Source organism: Panthera leo, chromosome C2 (genome assembly GCF_018350215.1).
Source record: "Panthera leo isolate Ple1 chromosome C2, P.leo_Ple1_pat1.1, whole genome shotgun sequence".
NCBI classification, from domain to species: Eukaryota; Metazoa; Chordata; class Mammalia; order Carnivora; family Felidae; genus Panthera; species Panthera leo.
The window spans coordinates 123,604,916-123,623,252 of NC_056687.1; the positions used below are offsets into that span (position 1 = coordinate 123,604,916).

Genomic DNA, 18,337 nt, shown 5'->3' on the forward strand with positions numbered 1-18,337 from the left:
CTTACAGGCCTCAAGCCCGGCCCTGAGTCTGGCCATTTCTTCCCAGGCTCACTCGGCGCTCGGTCCAGGGCTCGCAGAGAATTTCCTGGTCCTAGTTCTCTGGCCACCTTAGTACTGAGGCGTCGGACCCGTGCTCCGCCTCCTCTCCGGTTCCCTCCCATCAGAGCCAGAGTCGGAAGAGGCGGACGCGGCTCCTCAAACCACAACTCCACTACGGCGGTGCTCCCCCTGCCGTTAGCGTCCAAAGGGATTAAGCATTTCGTTTTTCTCATCTTTTTTTTCTCTCTCGGTTTCTAGTTCTCAGTCTCCCCTCACGGGATCGAGTCCATTTCGTTTGGTGGTTAAAGACCACACGCAGCCTTCTCAAACCCTTCGGCTCAGGACAGTTTAGAAGGCCGCGTTGCCTGGGAAACTGAGAAGGGCGTTGGAAAACGGCCACCCTGCGTCGCGTTTGCGCAGGCGCTAGCGGCCTGGCTTCCATTATCGCGAGAATCGCCTCCCGGAAGTTCCACGTCAGTCAGTCGGCCGGCTGCAGGTCGGTGGGTCTCTCAGGGTCTGCGTCGCCGGTGGCAAGTGCGGGCTCCCGGGCTCTGACCAACGGAGCGATGGTAGGTCCAGACCCTGCAGGAGGGAGCGGGGCCTTTTCGGCTGAGGTCACCCTTGAGCTGCTGGAGTGCGGGCTGCGGATGCGGCCGCCGCCTCAGGCCTTGCGGGGTCCTGGTCCGGTTTGAGTTTTTTGAGGGAGGCGGCGGCGGTGGGGCCCAGGAATCTGAGGTGGTTTGGAGACGCAGTGCCTGGGCTTTGACAAAACTACCTCATTCTGCCCTTAACACGGCGGCAGCTGACCGTACTCTCATGTTGGGCTTGTTCTTGCTATAATAACGTGTGCTGACCGCACTGACGATCTTAAACAGAAAAGCATTCCCTCTGAAATAGGTAAATAAAATGTATATGGAGTTCAAAGTGGAATTTCGAATGCTTTGGCATCCCACTTTAAGTTTCTAGGGGGCAAAGAAGGGTTAGGATGTTGCTTATAAAACTGGTGTACTTTTCTGCATTTGCAAGGATAGTGGCTGGTAAGAATGGCAGTCAGGACAGGTAGCACTTTTTTATTGTCATTCTCACCCTCAAAAATACCCTAAAGTACTTTTGCCCAAGAGTGTTCTAATAAGAAGAAAAAAAGTACAATAGTGTGAGGATATGATTTCTGCAAAAAAGTAAGAAAGTCGGTATTCTGTATTTAAACATTATCCTGCACCTCCCCCCACTTTTTACTTGTTATGGAGCATAGGTTCAGAGATTTTGGAGCTTGAAGAACTTTGGGATTAATAAATCCAAAATCTGTATATTGCGGTAAAAAAAAAAAAAAAGTTTGTAAAAAGCTAATTGAGGCAGAGTTGGGATTACAGCAGAGGTTGAGTCCTTAGGGAAACTGGTGAAAGTTATGGATAATGGGTAGAGAAGCACACAGCGTTGCAAAAAATTCAGTGGGTTCACTAGAGACCACCTCTCCCCTATCCTTATCCATGAACTTCGTTGGGTCCCCAGGTTAAGGGTCCCTGAACAAGATCTCAGGTCTCTTAATGATCCTACTTCATATTGCCAATGATCCGCTCTGGTCTGGGATCTGCTGCGCTTTCAGTAATGGACATTTTCTAACGAAACATCCTTCATTCTTTAATACATTTAAAATCTTTTTAATGAGATACAAATACGAATGTATTTTTTCACTTGTTTACCATAGAGTGTTTACTATGTGCCCATGCAATTTGCTAATCATTTGCCTCCTAAGTCTTTCAACAGCTGGGAGAATGAGTTATAAGAAGTGTTTATGGAGCGGTTATGATAGGCCAGGCACTATTCTAACTGCTTAACACTGAATTTAATTCTCATAACACTAAGACGTAAATAAAAGTATTATCCCCGTTTTACTTAATGTCGAACCTGAGAGAAGTTCTAAGTAAACTTGCCCATTACTGCATATTTGAAATGAGTGGCAGAACTGAAATTTGGGTGCAGCATAATTCCCTAGACCTGGATTATACCATCTGTCCTTAAACCCCATATCCAAATGTAGAAGATGCTGTGGAGATAAAGACATGAGTAAAGCAATGACCCTGCCCTTAAGAAGAATCGACTCTATAAAGCAAAAAGAGATACGTATACAAATGTTAAAGGTTAAAATTAACTTCTATAAGATCCCTTAGGAAAGGATAGTTCTGGCTAAGGTAATCCAAAAGATTTTATTGGTGGCAGCAGCATTTAAGATGAGTCCTAAATGGGGACGCCTGGGTGGCTCAGTCAGTTAAGCGTCCAACTTGGGCTCAGGTCATGATCTCACGGTCCGTGAGTTCGAGCCCCGCATCGGGCTCTGTGCTGACAGCTCAGAGCCTGGAGCCTGCTTCGGATTCTGTGTCTCCCCTTCTCATTACCTCTCCCCTGCCCACAGTCTGTCTGTCTCTCTCTCTCTCTCAAAAATAAATAAACATTAAAAAAAAAAAAGAGTCCCAAATGCATCCGGTTTTTCGAAAATGGAGGCATTTAGAACGAAGGGTACAGTATGAATATCTTACTCGTGTTTGTATCCTTGAGTGTCTAATACAGTGTCTCATTCAAAGTAGTCACTTAAATGTTGGGAGAAATGTAACAAGAGATTTCATACGTGCTTTTTAAACTGGGATTTGTGAATTAGGGATACTTGGAAGTATTCTAGGGTTGCTTAGTCCCCCGGCCCAACTTTCCATAGCATCACTTTTACTCAGTAATCATTAAACATCCATATGGTAAAATATATACAGTTTGTAAGTGATGGATTTCCTCATTTGCTAGAGGAAAAGTGTGAGATGTGCTGGCTTACGTGAAAGCCCCCACTGTGGTTCCTGGCACACAATAGACATTTCATGTTTGTTCACTCTGAAGAGACCAGCAAAAGGAGGTGAAATTTGTCCTGCAAATTAATGAGGCAAAATTGAGAAAAGGATGAAGTAAAAAGTCCTGCTTCCCTGAATGACCAAGAAGTGTCAGGATGGTGATTTGAAAGTGGAGAGTTTGAGATGGAGAGAAAGGCACAGCAGTGGAAACATTTTTTGGTGATTGTAGAGAAGAGCCAAAGAACTCTGATCTTTTAAAGTAAAGAGATCTAGGTTATTGCTAAAAGTGGGAGAGGCGTGTATAGAAGTGATAACAGGGTTGGAGGTAGTAGATGAATAAAAGCCTTGTGAGGCGTTTGCTTTGTTTCAGAAAATTATCTCTGCTGAAAATATCTAGTGATCTTCATTTTGTGTTGAAAAGTAACCTTAAATTTCTGTTCCATTCATGATCATTCTGGAAGATTACAGAAATAAAGATTCCGCAGTAACTCAACTTGCCAAATAAACTTTTCGGTTGTGTTTAAAACCTGTCGAAGGGGAAACATTTTAAATCAGTCTTCCCCAATCTGCGTCCAAGAGAGAATTAAGACTAAATCCAAAGGTATCACTGTTTATAATGAATTAACTTTTTTTCTAGAATGGTAAGTATTCTTGGGAGAATTGAGAAAATACTTTATTCACATCATTTTCTTGTCTGTGGTGTAGATGAATCCAGGTTGAAGAAAGCTGTTTTAAACTATTAGCATTTTCTGACTCAAGAGTATTTTAATTTTTGTTTAAAATTGTTCTAATTAGAATTAGGTTCTTGTATTAGATTACTAAGTAATGCATCCGTTAGGTTCCTAATTAAGTACGTTAGGTTCCTATAACTTTAAATCCATTAAAATGTTATAAATATTCCCATTTGCCTCCAAAGGCCTTCATGGACATGGATATAACCCATATTGATCACACATCCCATTCATCTAGTATTTACTAATACTAATACTGTTACTAATACTAATAATAATAAAATACCAAAATACTTTTGTCTGAAGAAATCAATTTTTTTATTGAGGTATAATGGAAATAATGTTATGTTAATTCCATGTGTACAATATAATGACTTAGCATATGTATATATTGTGAAATGGTCACAACAGTAAGTCTAGTTAACATCCATTGCTATACGTGGTTAGAGTAATTTTTTTTTGTGATAACTTTTAAGGTCTAAGCAACTTTCATATATACAACACAGTATTATTAACTAGTCACCGTGTTGTACATTATATCCCCAGGACTTAATTATTTTATTACTGGAAGTTTGTACCCTTTGACCTCCTCCATCCATTGTGCCCATCCCCACCCCTTGCTTCTGGCAACCACCGATCTGTTCTCTGAATGTATGAGCTTGAGCTGTTTAGTGTGTGTGTGTGTTTATTTTTTTTTTAAGATTCTACATACAAGTGAGGTCATATAGCGTTTGTCTTTTTCCAACTTATTTGACTTAGCATAATACTATCAAGGTCCATCCATGTTGTCACAAACGGCAAGGTTTCATTCTTTTTTTATGGCTGAATAATATTCCTGTGTGTGTATACAATGGAATATTATATATAAATATATGTAATATGTATTATGTACATATATACAATGGAATATTATACGTATAGTATGCATATATTACATATGTTTTCTTTATCCATTCATCCATCAGTGGACACTTATACATTGTTTTGATGTCATGGCTATTGTAAATAATGCTACAGTGAACATGGGGGTGTATATATCTTTCCAAGTTGGTGCTTTCCTTGTTCTTTGGATAAATACCCAGAAGTGGAATTGCTAGGTCATACATATGGTAGTTCTGTTTTTAATTCTGGCAGAGGTGGGGGGGTGGGGGGGGGAGCCTCCACACTGTTTTCCAATAGTGGCTTTACCAATTTACATTCTAGCCAACAGTGCACAAGGGTTCTCTTTTCTTCACATCCTCACTGACACTTGTTATTTCTTGTCGTTTTGATAATAGCCCTTCTAATGGGTGTAAGGTGCTATCTCATTATGGTTTTGACTTGTGATGATTAGTGACATTGAACATTTTTCATGTACCTATTGGTCATCTGTAGTCTTCTTTGGGAAAATGTCCATTCAGAACCTCTGCCTATTTTTAACTAGATGATTATTTTTATTATTTTTTATTTTTTTGTTCTTGAGTTGTATGGGTTCTTTACATATTTTGAATATTGATCCCTTATCTAGATATATGATTTGCAGGTATTTTCTCCCATTCAGTAGGTTGTCTTTTCATTGATGAAATGAAATGAAATGAAATTCATTGCTGATGTTTCCTTTGCTGTGCAGCGTTTTATTTGATGTAGACCCACTTGTTAATTTTTGCTTTTGTTGCCTTTATTTTTGGTGTCAGATCCAAAAAAATCATCAAGACCAGTGTCAAGGAGCTTGCTGCCTATGTTTTCTTCTAGTTTTATGGCTTCAGGTTTTACATTCAAGTCTTTAATCCATTTTGAGTCAATTTTTGTAAAATTAACTATGGTGTAAGATAGTGGTCCAGTTTTATTCTTTTGCATATGGCTGTCCAGTTTGCCAAACATTTATTGAAGAGACCATCCTTTTCCCATTGTATATTCTTGGCTTCTTTTTGGCAGGCTAATTGACCATATATGCATGAATTTATTTCTGGGTTCTCTGTTCTGTTCCATTGATCTATGTGTTTTTATGCCAGTATCATACTATTTTGATTGATATAGTTTAGGATTACTAAAACTTCATGAATAACACTTTAGAATATTTTCGAATAGGACACTCATGACATGGACACAACATTGTGATTTAGTGGATATGTTATGTATGCTTACTTAGATATTCTGTAAACCAAGGGTTCTCAAAATGTGATCTGCAGTCTCCTAGGAGTCCCCCATTCTTTTTCAGGAGGTTCACAAATTAAAACTGTTTTCCTTATAGTAAGACACTATTGGCCTTTTTCACTATGTTGATAATTTGCACTGTTGGTGTAAAAGTAATAGAAGATAAAACTGAACTGGTATAGTGTCACCAAATTGTACTGTTAGCATATTCTTCATTACCACAGAATTTTTTTTTTTTGTAAGTTAAAAGTCAGTGTCCTTAATAAGGGGTGCCTGGATGGCTCAGTTGGTTAAGTGTCTAACTCTTGATTTCAGCTCAGGCATGATCTCATGGTTCATGAGATCGAGCCCCACATCAGGTTTCAGTTTTCATATTGCAACTAACCTTTAAGAAACTACCACTTGTCAAGTTTTAACGTGTATGAAAGAAGAATATTCATAGCTGTTTGAAAAAAGTTATTTAAATATTTCTCTTTTTCCATCTACATATCTTCATGAGACTATTTTATATACATCAACCAGAACAACATATTGAAGGCCAAAGCGAATATGAGAAACCAACTTTCTCCTATTAAGATAGAATGTAAAGAGTTTTGCAAAAATGTGAAACACTACCACTCTTCTCACTAAATTTATTTGGAATATATAGTTGTTTCTCATAAAAATATGTTAAGTTAACATGTAATGACTTTATTTTTGTTATTTGAAAATGAATTAATAAGTATTTTTAAGTTGTTTCAATTTTAATATTTCACATGGTATCAGTAGATATAAACTTCATAAACAAAAGCTTTTTAGTAAATTTTTTTAGAGTGTACAAGATTCCCGAAGCCAACAAGTTTGACAACAACTACTGTAAATTAAAAATAACTTAAGTACTTATATGTTTTTATGAGTGAAGAAGTAGGTGCTTTAGACTTGAAACTGTGCCTACAGTTTAGCAAAGTAAAAACTGAATTGTTTTATAGGCCTATTAATGCATGTTAATGTAGTGTTTCAGTTGAGATCTCAAATATGTTTTATTTGGCATAGCAATTTAATGTTTTGTGGGTTTTTGATGTTGTTTCTCCTTAGCCTCTGCGACTTGATATAAAGAGAAAGCTAACTGCTCGATCAGATCGAGTTAAGAGTGTGGATTTGCATCCTACAGAGCCATGGATGTTGGCAAGTCTTTACAATGGCAGTGTGTGCGTGTGGAATCATGAAACACAGGTAGGAATTTTTAAGGACTTTTTAGAAATAGTGTGTTAGACAGTGACTATAATGAAAGAGAAGAAATAGAATCCACTAGCTATATGCAGACTGCTTTCTCAAATAGATTGGTACAAAGTATTTTCAGTAAAGCAGAACTAACATTTATGGGGTAATAGCTTGTGGGATAAAACGTTTGGGTCTTGTCATACACAATATTTAAATGTTAAATTCTGACGTAGGTAGTATTAACTTTTCTTTGAAATTAAGGAAATTGCCACCAATATAAGGTCACTTGCTCTAGATAAAGTATTTAATAGTACTTAATTTTCTATTCAGTGAATATTCTAACGTTCCTAAGAATGGGATTTTTAATTTTATTTATTTTTCCCAAGTACTCGATATAATTATTTGCAGATAACTTTCAATCTGCCATATGAATTATAGAGTATGTCAGAGAAGTATTTATAGTCAGCTTTTGATTACACATATTAAAATATGCATTATACGGATTGTCTGCCTTACATGCTTGTTTTGCTCTTTCATCTGAGTAAATAATTAACCTTCAAATTGGTTTGTCTCGTTTTCCTTTTTGTTGACCATTCTTAATCTTTTTCCTTCAAAATACAGAACATATAGTCAGCAATATTCCATACACTTCTGTGTCTACTTATACAATAATTACCTTCAACATCCACGTTTAAGTTCTTAATACCCGACAAACCTCACATTGAATAATTTAAGATGGCAAAAATAGGCTTAGGAAATCAAGGCCAGGAATAAATGTAAAAACACCGTTAGTCTTATGTCACTAATGACACAGAATGCACACTAAACCAAAACCCCATCAGTGACAATTTATACACATTAACACTTTGTTCTCTGCTTTATGCTACTGCTGATAACATTGTTTGACACGTAGGAAGCGCTCAATTACTACTTTTTGAGCTGATGAATAATGAACATTCCATTTATCCCTATTTCACTGTATCAGGAATTCTCACCTCTGCAATTTCACATCTTCATCTTGTGAATCCATTTGTATTAATGGAGATAATATGCATGCTAATTGCTTTTTTTTTTTATATACTCCTGCATTCACACGTTTAAAATCTTTGTGATTTTATGCTAAACAGATATGTTGGTGCCTCCCCGAGCCCTCACTGCGCTTCCTAATTCTTCCTGGGGATCCCTTGTCTCTGCTCCATTTAGCCATTTCTCAGCTGTCATTTCACTGTAGTATGTTTTAAATCCCAGGTGTACTTCCCTTACCCTTCTCTAGGTTTTCCTGTAACGTAACTCTGCTTTATCTTTACCCACTTTGCCTCATGTTTCTCTTTTGTGCCCTCCTGTGCTCTCTGGCAGGGCCGCTTGCTTCCACTTTCATAATTTACCTCATTGGTAACTTGTCTAATTTCCTTCTTTCCTTCAAGAATGGCGGTTCTGAGGTGGACAGGGATTATCCTAGTCTTATTTCCTACTGGTACTCCAAGTGCATATCTGACAGATTTATAGTAGATACTCAGTAAGTCTTTGTTGAATGGTTTGCCTCTTTTGGTTCTCCCTGCTTTTTCCCCTCTATCACCAACAGAAGCTACTTGGCACTCATGTATATTGAGAGCAAAATTCTTGAAAGAGGCAAAAAGTTTTTGGAAGTATATTCAAATGTACTTGAATTTCAAATACGTCTTTGAGGTGGTGAGTCCAATGATTAAAAAAATCAGTATGTTGGAATTTGAAGCCATCCTGCCAATTAAGTGGTGTGGGCAAGCCTTTTAACCATGTTAAGGCTCAGTTTAATTATCTAAAATGAAGATGATATTGTTGCCTTCCCTATATCACAGGAGTATCAAAAGGATTAAATCCAATTAGATAAAATTGTGTGTGAGACCTGTAAGGTACCATACAAGTATTAATCATTATTTTCCTGACTTACATTGAGTGTTTGTTGAGTGTATAGCCTTTCCTCCTGTTTAGACTGTTTAGGTTCTAGAATGTGGAGACCGTCTCTTGTGTTATTTGTATCAGTCATAGCACTTAACATGGACCTGAACCATGACTGTTCTGCAGCTGCTTTATGTGTACGGCTCAGCAGATCCCTGGATTTATTGACTACTCATAAGCTTTCGTGGATTTGTCCATCATCTTAGAGACTGCATGTTCTTTCTGCTCTCAGTGTCTTTATTGTAATCAACTGACAGTGGCTGTACAGGTTGGAGCTTCCCCATTTAATGTCTTTGTGTGAAGAATCTTTGAGGTCTGTCTCTATTCTTTTTTTTTTTTTTTTTTTTTTTTTGTAACTTAGTTTTTGTTTGTTTGCTTGTTTTAGTATAGTTGACATACGATGTTAACATTAGTTTCAGGTTTACTAGCTTCTGTTCTTTTTATTTAGTGCACATGGTTCATCAGTAAGATTGTACTTTTTTCCATTACTCTCTGGTACACAAAAAGATACTGCAAAATGATAGCTTGATTTTCAGAATTTTAAAAAATAAGGCATCAAAGTAGGAGGACAAAAAGATGCATTTATCCCTGTTCTTTCTAGGAGGGGTCTCCTAGTTATCTACTTTTATCCTGTGTATATTATTCCATTCTGAACAACTTGAAGAGATATCTAAATCACTGTGTAAAGCATAACTTCACTAAAGACAGGTAAACAGCATTTGTATGGAAACATATTGCTGAGATGTACAAAACAACTGCATCTTCTTTAGGAGTTTATTTTGTGAGTTGACGGGTTTAATTTTAAAGAGAAAACTAAGCAGGGGTGTTGGGTGGCTTAGTCGGTTAAGCTTCCGAATCTTGGTTTCTGCTCAGGTTATGATCTCACAGTTCGTGAGTTCAGGCCCTGCATCGGGCTCCATGCTGACAGTGCAGAACCTGCTTGGGATTCTCTCTCTCTGGCCCACCCCTGTTTGTGGTGTCTTTCTTTCTCTAAATAAATAAGTAAGCTTTAATAAATAAACAAACTAAGCCAATTCATTCAACAAATAGTTGTTATACACTGGTTGTTTGTCAGCCACTGTTCTAAGCTCTGGAAATACAGTGGTGAAAAGATTCCTGCCCTCAGGGAGCTTAGTGGGAAAGATTGACATTAAACACATAATTATGAAGGTGCTGTGTTTTGAAAGGGGAGTGTAAGGATCTGTGGGTAGGTTTTCAGGAGGAGGAAAGGTAAGGCTGGGAGTAGCCAAAGGTGAGGCTAGAGAAAAAAGAAAGGGCAGGCTGGAGCACAGAGGATCTGGAATTTCATCTTGTGGACATTTGCTCTCTTTTATCCTTTGTAAGTATTTTAGTTTTGAAACTGTTAAAGAAGAGAAGATTGGTCTGTGTTTTTCATTTGATTGTTGAACTTTTGTATTTTAGCCTGAAAATATTTTTAAATTAGAAGTGATCTAAATAAATAGATGTTTTAAATATAACAATGGATTCTTCAGTTATTTTCTCATAACTCAAAGTGTATGTGTTTTCATTAATTTTAAAGACATTGGTGAAAACATTTGAAGTATGTGATCTTCCTGTTCGAGCTGCAAAGTTTGTTGCAAGAAAGAATTGGGTTGTGACAGGAGCGGTAAGTAATTCTGTGAATCTCTAATCCCTTCAGTTCAATTTCTGAACTGGTCAGTGATAATGTGCATGATTTAATTCTTGATTTTTTAATTAGTGTAATGTTTTGAAGCTTGGACTTTAATCCTTGAGCCTATAATCCACTTTTCTTGTGCAGTTGACTTCGTAACAGTAGTAATGACTTCTAGATTTTCATTTCCAGGATGATATGCAGATCAGAGTGTTCAATTACAACACTCTGGAGAGGGTTCATATGTTTGAAGCACACTCGGACTACATTCGCTGTATTGCTGTTCATCCAACCCAGCCTTTCATTCTCACTAGCAGCGGTAAGAAGTGACTTCTTTTGGTTACGTGCATCTCTTTGAGTCATTCATTTTCATTCAGCGAGACGTGCAATTCTTTCACTGCCATTACAAGTAGAGTTCTAATTCCAAGCAGCCTTTAAACTATTTAAATCCATTAGCGTGCTATCAATGCTGCTTGCTTTTGTATTTAATGAAATATCAACTCTGCTTAGGATTTGTATAGCACTTGTTCCAGTTCCTGTCAGGGAAGGCCTACAGGTCTAGATGATTAAACATCTGAACAGAAAGCTAATTTACATGCTGGTAAGTGAGTTTTTGCTGGATTGCCATATACCCTACTCAGGTTATACTTGGGCTACTTTGCTCGCTGGTATTCCATCTAAAACAGTGGACTCTTTGGAGGGCAATTAAGACAAGTTGCATTGAATTGGTAATGGTTCTTTGAAACATTTTTAAGTTAAAATTGAGAGAAGTAATTCAAAGCTTTTTTTAGCCATTCATATAAGAGGAATGCTTATTCCCTAGTCACCGACCTCGTTATTCAGTCATACTTAGATTCTAATCAAACTTCTGTTACTCTTTTGTCATTCTGTAAAGCCCACTGAGGCTTTCTTAAATTTTCTCATGAAACTTTTGTATTTGCCGTTAGTAATTTCTGTATCTTATCTCCGCTCTTGTGTAGAGAGTTAAGTTTATTCTTAGGATAAATAAGGATTTTGAAAAATGTATTCAGTTCTGATTCTTTAAGTCATGGAATGTATGATTTCTCTTAGATTTGCTGCCTTAAAAAGCACAAAGACTGCCTCTTAGTTCTGACTGAAAGAAATATAAATTGCAACTAACTTGAGACTTTCTTTTGGTCTAGATGACATGCTTATTAAGCTCTGGGACTGGGATAAAAAATGGTCCTGCTCACAAGTGTTTGAAGGACACACCCATTATGTTATGCAGATTGTGATTAATCCCAAAGATAACAACCAGTTTGCCAGTGCATCTTTGGACAGGACCATCAAGGTAGGGTGTCCACTATTTGTATCAGTTATGGTGGTAAAATACAGTTGTTTAGGTATTTTACTCCTGGCTGCCCAGAAAGTTATTCCTGATTATAAGTTTCTCTCAAAAGCTTGTATTGAAGTCAAAATAGGATCTCTCACTTTGATCCAGAAGGACATATTCTGTTTAGAAGAATATTGTAGCAACTTGGTGCTCTTTTTTTTTTTAATATGAAATTTATTGTCAAATTGGTTTCCATACAACATCCAGTGCTCATCCCAACAGGTGCCCTCCTCAATACCCATCACCCACCCACCCCCCATCAACCCTCAGTTTATTCTCAGTTTTTAAGAGTCTCTTATGGTTTGGCTCCCTCCCTCTCTAACTGCAACTTGGTGCTCTTAATGGAAGGAGTGTTTTTCCATATCAAAGCAGTATACTGAAAGACTTTTAAACCACCTAAACCACTGCAAACCCAGAATAAGAAAAATGCCAGAATCTTCTGTTCCCTCACCTTTTAGTGTATTTCCTCTATTTCCTCTTTCCTTTTAGTGTATTCATTGTTGACCTCTGCTGATTGTTAATCTATTTTACATTTAAATTTCATCTGCCTCCATTCTCTTTTTCTTATTCCACTTCTCCATACTGCTGCCAATTATCTTTCTATAACATGGGTTTCATCTTTCAGTTCCCAGTCTGAGAGTAAAGTTCCAATACCTTAGTGTGGACTACAAGGGTTTCCAAGACTAGCCACAGCTAATATGATGAGACATCTCCTATAACCCTGGTCTATCCACCATTCTCTAGAGATGCCATGAATGTTCACATAACCATATTCAGCTATTACCTCTGCTTGTGACACTCTCTATTCTCCCTTTTGATTTTTTTTTTTCCCCTCTAGAGAACTACTTATCTTTCAAGGCTTAGCACAATTATTTACTCTGAGAAGCTCTTTTCAGACACCCATTTCATCTCCAGACAGAGGCAGTCCTGCTCAGTCCCTTCCTTCCATTCCTTTTGTCTCCATTATGGCCTTCATTTTGAATGATAACTGATGTGTGTATGGAAATCTGTATCCCCCCGAAATGTTGATGTTTGGGGCAGGAACTATGTGTCACCTCCACTCCCTCAAACAGATACTCAGTATCTTGCAACACAGTACCTTGCTTGTACTAGATGCTTAATACAAGATGCAAGAGTGCAGCCATACTCCTTTTTCCATTATGATTTTTAAAATGCCTCTACATGCATAGATTTCAAATTATATATTGCATTAACTTTTGCTTACGTGTGTATACTTAGGTCTGTATAACATTTTTGTTAGTTTTCCTTTAACTTATAGACAATGATACATGTTATTTGTGTGATAATTATTAAATGATACCTCTCTGAATATCTTAGCATTTTGGCCGTATTTTTTTTCCTTTTGCTGGGTTGTCCTTGCTTTTGACATAAGTTGGAAACTTTGAATTAGTTTCAGACTTGCGTCACTAAATTAGGTATATCATGAAAACATAAATTGTCTTATCTTTGGCTCTAGTAAAGTGTGTTTGATCCAGTCAATGGTAAACATTTGTTTACACATCTTTACCCTCCCCTCCCATGTAGGAGGCACTCAGGAAATATTTGTAAAGGTAAAGCTCAATACTAGTGCTCTAGTAATGTTTGACTACTTTTACAACTTAAAATTTTTTAGTTAAGTGGTAATTTTCTCTTTTTAATAGACCTTCTTAAATTCACTTTCATGATCTTTATGTTAAAATTCTCATAAAATCATTTCTTACCCTTAAAGTATTACTCTTCACACTATAGCCTATGGACCATTGGGGTTTCTATTAAAAATCTAGATTTCTGGGGAATCTCTAGGGATAAAGAAAAATCTCTAGGGATGAAGCCTGGCAATTGGAATTTTCAGAGAATGCCATAGTTATTCTACCCCCTAGAAATTCAAGTAAAGTAAGAAACAACAGAAACAAATGGGTGAAAAAAATGTACATTCTTTAGTTTCCCTCCCCTGTGCTTTGGTGTTTTATATAACGTCAGAAGTGTGGTGGATCTGCCTTGTGAAAGGCGAGTCACCATATTGAATGTCAGATGCTGTTGTTCTCTAAAGGTGTGGCAGCTGGGGTCTTCCTCCCCAAACTTCACTCTGGAGGGACATGAGAAAGGCGTGAATTGCATTGATTACTACAGTGGTGGCGACAAACCATACCTCATTTCAGGCGCAGATGACCGTCTTGTTAAAATATGGGACTATCAGGTACAGTTTTTTCATAACCTTACTTTGCCATATGTTAGACATGGATTTCGTTGTTTCTTACAGGACAGTTAAAACTTGGGTTATTGAACTCCATTCATAGCACAAAATAACTTCAGGCTTCAGTATTTACACCTAAACAGTGATCCCAGAGTTCTCCATAAAAATGAAAACAAATGCCTGTCAAGGTTTTAAAAATAAAATGCCATCATGTTTATTTTTCATTTAAAAGTAGAAATTAGAAATTTAAACATTTGATTAAAATGAATTATTACATTTCTGATATCCTCACTGGTAAACTTTTGTTTATAATTGGAAACTAGCAGATTAATAATATCATGACACAGCCATGCTATAGCCATTTTGCCACATAGACTTTGCAAACCTAGTTATGATTTCTTGTTACTATGCTTTTTATCTCTAAGAGACAGATTCAGTTTCTGTTTTTTGTTTCTCACATCAAAATGTCCATAAACAGTTAATAAAATGAAGCCTAGAAAATCAGTGTTACTTAGAACCTTATTCAGATTTGTGCTTAAGTACAGAAATAAAAATATGAAAGACATTACCTTAGGAATTTGGTGAGAAAATATTCAAATGAAAACCAGATCTTTTGAGGTGTGTGTGTTTTCTTCTTTAAATAGGATGGTTGCAATTACATTTCCCTGTACTATCAAAGAGTTAGAGAAAGTATGCACACAACAAGATAATTGTGTTTCAAAACTCTCTGTGTCAAATACTATTTAGATTGTCATTACTACTATCATTTATAATGTATGTGCACTGGAAAAATTAAAGATAAGTTACTTACTTTTCACACACAAAAAATGTTTTCTGTGTCTTGCTGTCTTTTGATTACAGAATAAAACTTGTGTGCAGACACTGGAGGGACATGCCCAAAATGTATCTTGTGCCAGTTTTCATCCTGAGTTGCCAATCATCATCACAGGTTCAGAAGACGGTAAGTTAGAAATGTATGTTTATTCCTGTGCTTTTAATTACAAAGTAGATATTTAAGCCAGGTAGTGCCCGGCATTGTAATTAGGTTTGCTGTTTTTATTAGAATAGAATATTTGAGTTATAAAATGAAGGGACATTGTTATTGTCATCGTCGTCATCATCCTAATGTGTTTTGACTCTATTATTTAAATAAGAGGACACCCAGAAGTCCTAGCGAAAAACTGAAAAAGCCTGTCAATGCTTTGGAGTCTACAAACTTGGGGTGAGATTCAGGCACTGCCACTTCATGGATGTGTGGTTTGGGCAGATTATGAAATGGGAACAGACATATCCACCTCACAGGATTATAGTGAACATAAAAGATCATGTGTATCAAGCATCTGCAGGTACATAGTAGGCACTGTGCCCGGGAAATACATTATTTCACACGGAAAATCCTATTTCTTACCTGTAATTTTCTGTTTATTTGTTACTTGATAAAATCACCTACAGACTGTAGATCAAAACTTTACGCTGCCAGGAAGCTAATAAAAAGGACTTCGCTGTGGCTGGTTCATCTGACCTAATCCATCGTTAGATGTTCAAATTAAAAGGGAGTATTCACATTGTTCTTTTTAGGAACCGTGCGTATTTGGCATTCAAGCACGTATCGCCTTGAGAGCACATTAAATTATGGAATGGAGAGGGTGTGGTGCGTGGCCAGTTTAAGAGGGTCCAACAATGTCGCTCTGGGCTATGACGAAGGGAGCATCATTGTTAAGGTAATCTCTAATTATACTGTCTCTGAATAAATGAACATAGTGGGAGCAGTTTTCCTTGTATTTTTGTACAGTCATCTTCCAAGTCACCAGTTTTATTAAACTGGCTCTTCTTTCATTAAGCAAGCACAAGAGATTAAACACTGGAGGTTTAAAGTGAAAGGATGGAGGGGTGCCTGGGCGTATCAGTTGGTTGGGTGTCCGACTTCGGCCCAGGTCAGGATCTCGCAGTTTGTGGGTTGGAGCCCTGCGTCGGGCTCTGTGCTGACAGCTCAGAGCCTGGAGCCTGTTTCGGATTCTGTGTCTCCCTCTTTCTCCGCCCTTCCACTTCTCATGCTCTGTCTCTCTCTCTCTCTCTCTCTCTCTCTCTCTCTCTCAAAAATAAATAAACATTAAAAAAATTAAAAAAAAATAAAGTGAAAGGATGGAGCCCTCTGTTAAACAAAAATAGAAAGTGTTTATTTTGTGGTTTTGTTTTCTTTTTATTGCTACGAGCCATTTGTTAATTCTTCTAGCTTGGTCGGGAAGAACCTGCCATGTCCATGGATGCCAATGGAAAGATAATTTGGGCCAAGCATTCAGAAGTCCAGCAGGCCAACCTAAAAGCAATGGGAGATGCTGAAATTAAAGATGGAGAAAGACTGCCACTGGCAGTAAAGGATATGGGCAGTTGTGAAATATACCCTCAGACCATTCAGCACAATCCTAATGGGCGGTAAGTCAACCACAATCTCTCTCTGAGCTTCTGTGTTGTTAGATATGTGGGTTTGCAAATCCACAGTATATGCTGCTCTTCCTCTAGGGTGGGCATTCCTCATGAGCTTTTGCCCTGGCCTCACAATCCTCAGCATGGCCACAGGCAACCCTACCAGTTGATTAAGTTGGCATGCAAGGGGAAAGCATATTTGCCTTCCTGGCTTTGTCCCACCATGCAATTTTGAACAGTTAAATAGTTTTGTATTTACTCATTTTATTTTTATTTATTTATTTTTTTAATTTTTTTTTTTAACGTTTATTTATTTTTGAGACAGAGAGAGACAGAGCATGAACAGGGGAGGGTCACAGAGAGAGGGAGACACAGAATCTGAAACAGACTCCAGGCTCTGAGCTGTCAGCACAGAGCCCGACACGGGGCTCGAACCCACGGACCATGAGATCATGACCTGAGCCGAAGTCGGACGCTTAACCGACCGAGCCACCCAGGCGCCCCTGTATTTACTCATTTTAAATGTGTTGGGTTTGTGTCCTTGTGCTTCTCTGAGGGCAGGTAACATGTACTTAGGTGCTCTAAATACTTACTGACTTAAGAAGAAAAGCAGACTCTGAAGTTTGTGTCCATTGAAACAATTTGGGTTGGGATGAGCACTGGGTGTTGTATGTAAGCCAATTTGACAATAAATTATATTAGAAAAAAAGAAACAATTTGGGGACTGGTAATAATTCTGCTTCTTAGCTATAATTTGAACCATCAGTTTCGTTTCTTAAGATTTAGAAAGCACCCAACGTCTTGTTAAGAGAGGAGTTTCAAGCATGAGTTTTAATTAAGCCTGTGGTTCTTTAAAAGTCACTTACAATAGATCTGGGCATCTTATAATTCTGTGCTGAGTATTGAAAAAGACAAATTATGTAAACCAGGTATGCTGCCTCATTCAGTAAATGGCATCCACAGTTATTTCTAATGTAATTTTCTTAGGAAGATTAAGAATGCATTATAAATATCACAAAGCTTTTTCTTCCTGTAAGTTTTGCATTTCAGCATTGGCAATCTGGTAGCAGCCAATACAGCCAATACAACTTTAAATAGAGTTGTTTTATATCTGTGGAGAAAATGTTACTCGACTGTGCAACATCCTGTTTTTACTGATTATTTAAATGTTAAAATACTCTATTTTGATAAACTTAACAGTCATTAAAAATGAGTATTTTTATTCATTTGAGTGATGTGCTTTAAAAATAAGATAGTCTTGCAACAAATAGTGCCTCCTAATGGTGTAAATGTAATGAGCAAAGTTCTAGACAACTTGGTGCTCAACAAGTATCCATTGTATTATTAGAATCCTCCCCCTGTGCATCGGCAGCCATTCTTGTCTTCCTGCCTCAAGTCTCCTTTGCTTATAAGAGAAGGCCACTGCAGTAAGATTTTCAGCAAGTGCCCATGTTCATGATATGTTTTGGGATTTGTTGATAAAATATTTATGTCTAGCTCTGTATTTGAAGAAATGTATAACTTCAGAAGATACTAGATTCAATTATAAAAGTCAACTGAAGGGGCGACTGGGTGGCTCAGTCGGTTAAGCGGCTGACTTCAGCTCAGGTCATGATCTCCCAGTCCATGAGTTCGAGCCCCGCGTCAGGCTCTGTGCTGACAGCTCAGAGCCTGGAGCCTGTTTCAGATTCTGTGTCTCCCTCTCTCTGGCCCTCCCCCATTCATGCTCTGTCTCTCTCTGTCTCAAAAATAAATAAACGTTAAAAAAAAAATTTAAAAAAAGTCAACCGAAGTAGCATTTGTCATCAGAAATATTTTATTACGCAGAGGAATCAGTGTTTCATAACTTCCACGTGTCATTGA

At 37.6% G+C, this 18,337-nt stretch overlaps 1 protein-coding gene across 1 annotated transcript in view; it reads left to right on the top strand.

Annotated features, from left to right (window-relative positions):
- Positions 1–421: 421 nt before the first annotated feature.
- The window catches only part of COPB2 (COPI coat complex subunit beta 2), a 31,202-nt gene continuing 13,286 nt past the window's right edge, over positions 422–18,337 (top strand). Inside the window, exons 1-9 of the mRNA XM_042954608.1 lie at positions 422–608; positions 6,809–6,946; positions 10,410–10,496; positions 10,695–10,821; positions 11,666–11,814; positions 13,907–14,053; positions 14,912–15,011; positions 15,629–15,771; positions 16,284–16,483. Of these exons, the coding sequence (XP_042810542.1) occupies positions 606–608; positions 6,809–6,946; positions 10,410–10,496; positions 10,695–10,821; positions 11,666–11,814; positions 13,907–14,053; positions 14,912–15,011; positions 15,629–15,771; positions 16,284–16,483 (1,094 nt within the window). The 5' untranslated portion in view covers positions 422–605. The remainder of the gene's footprint in view (positions 609–6,808; positions 6,947–10,409; positions 10,497–10,694; positions 10,822–11,665; positions 11,815–13,906; positions 14,054–14,911; positions 15,012–15,628; positions 15,772–16,283; positions 16,484–18,337) is intronic.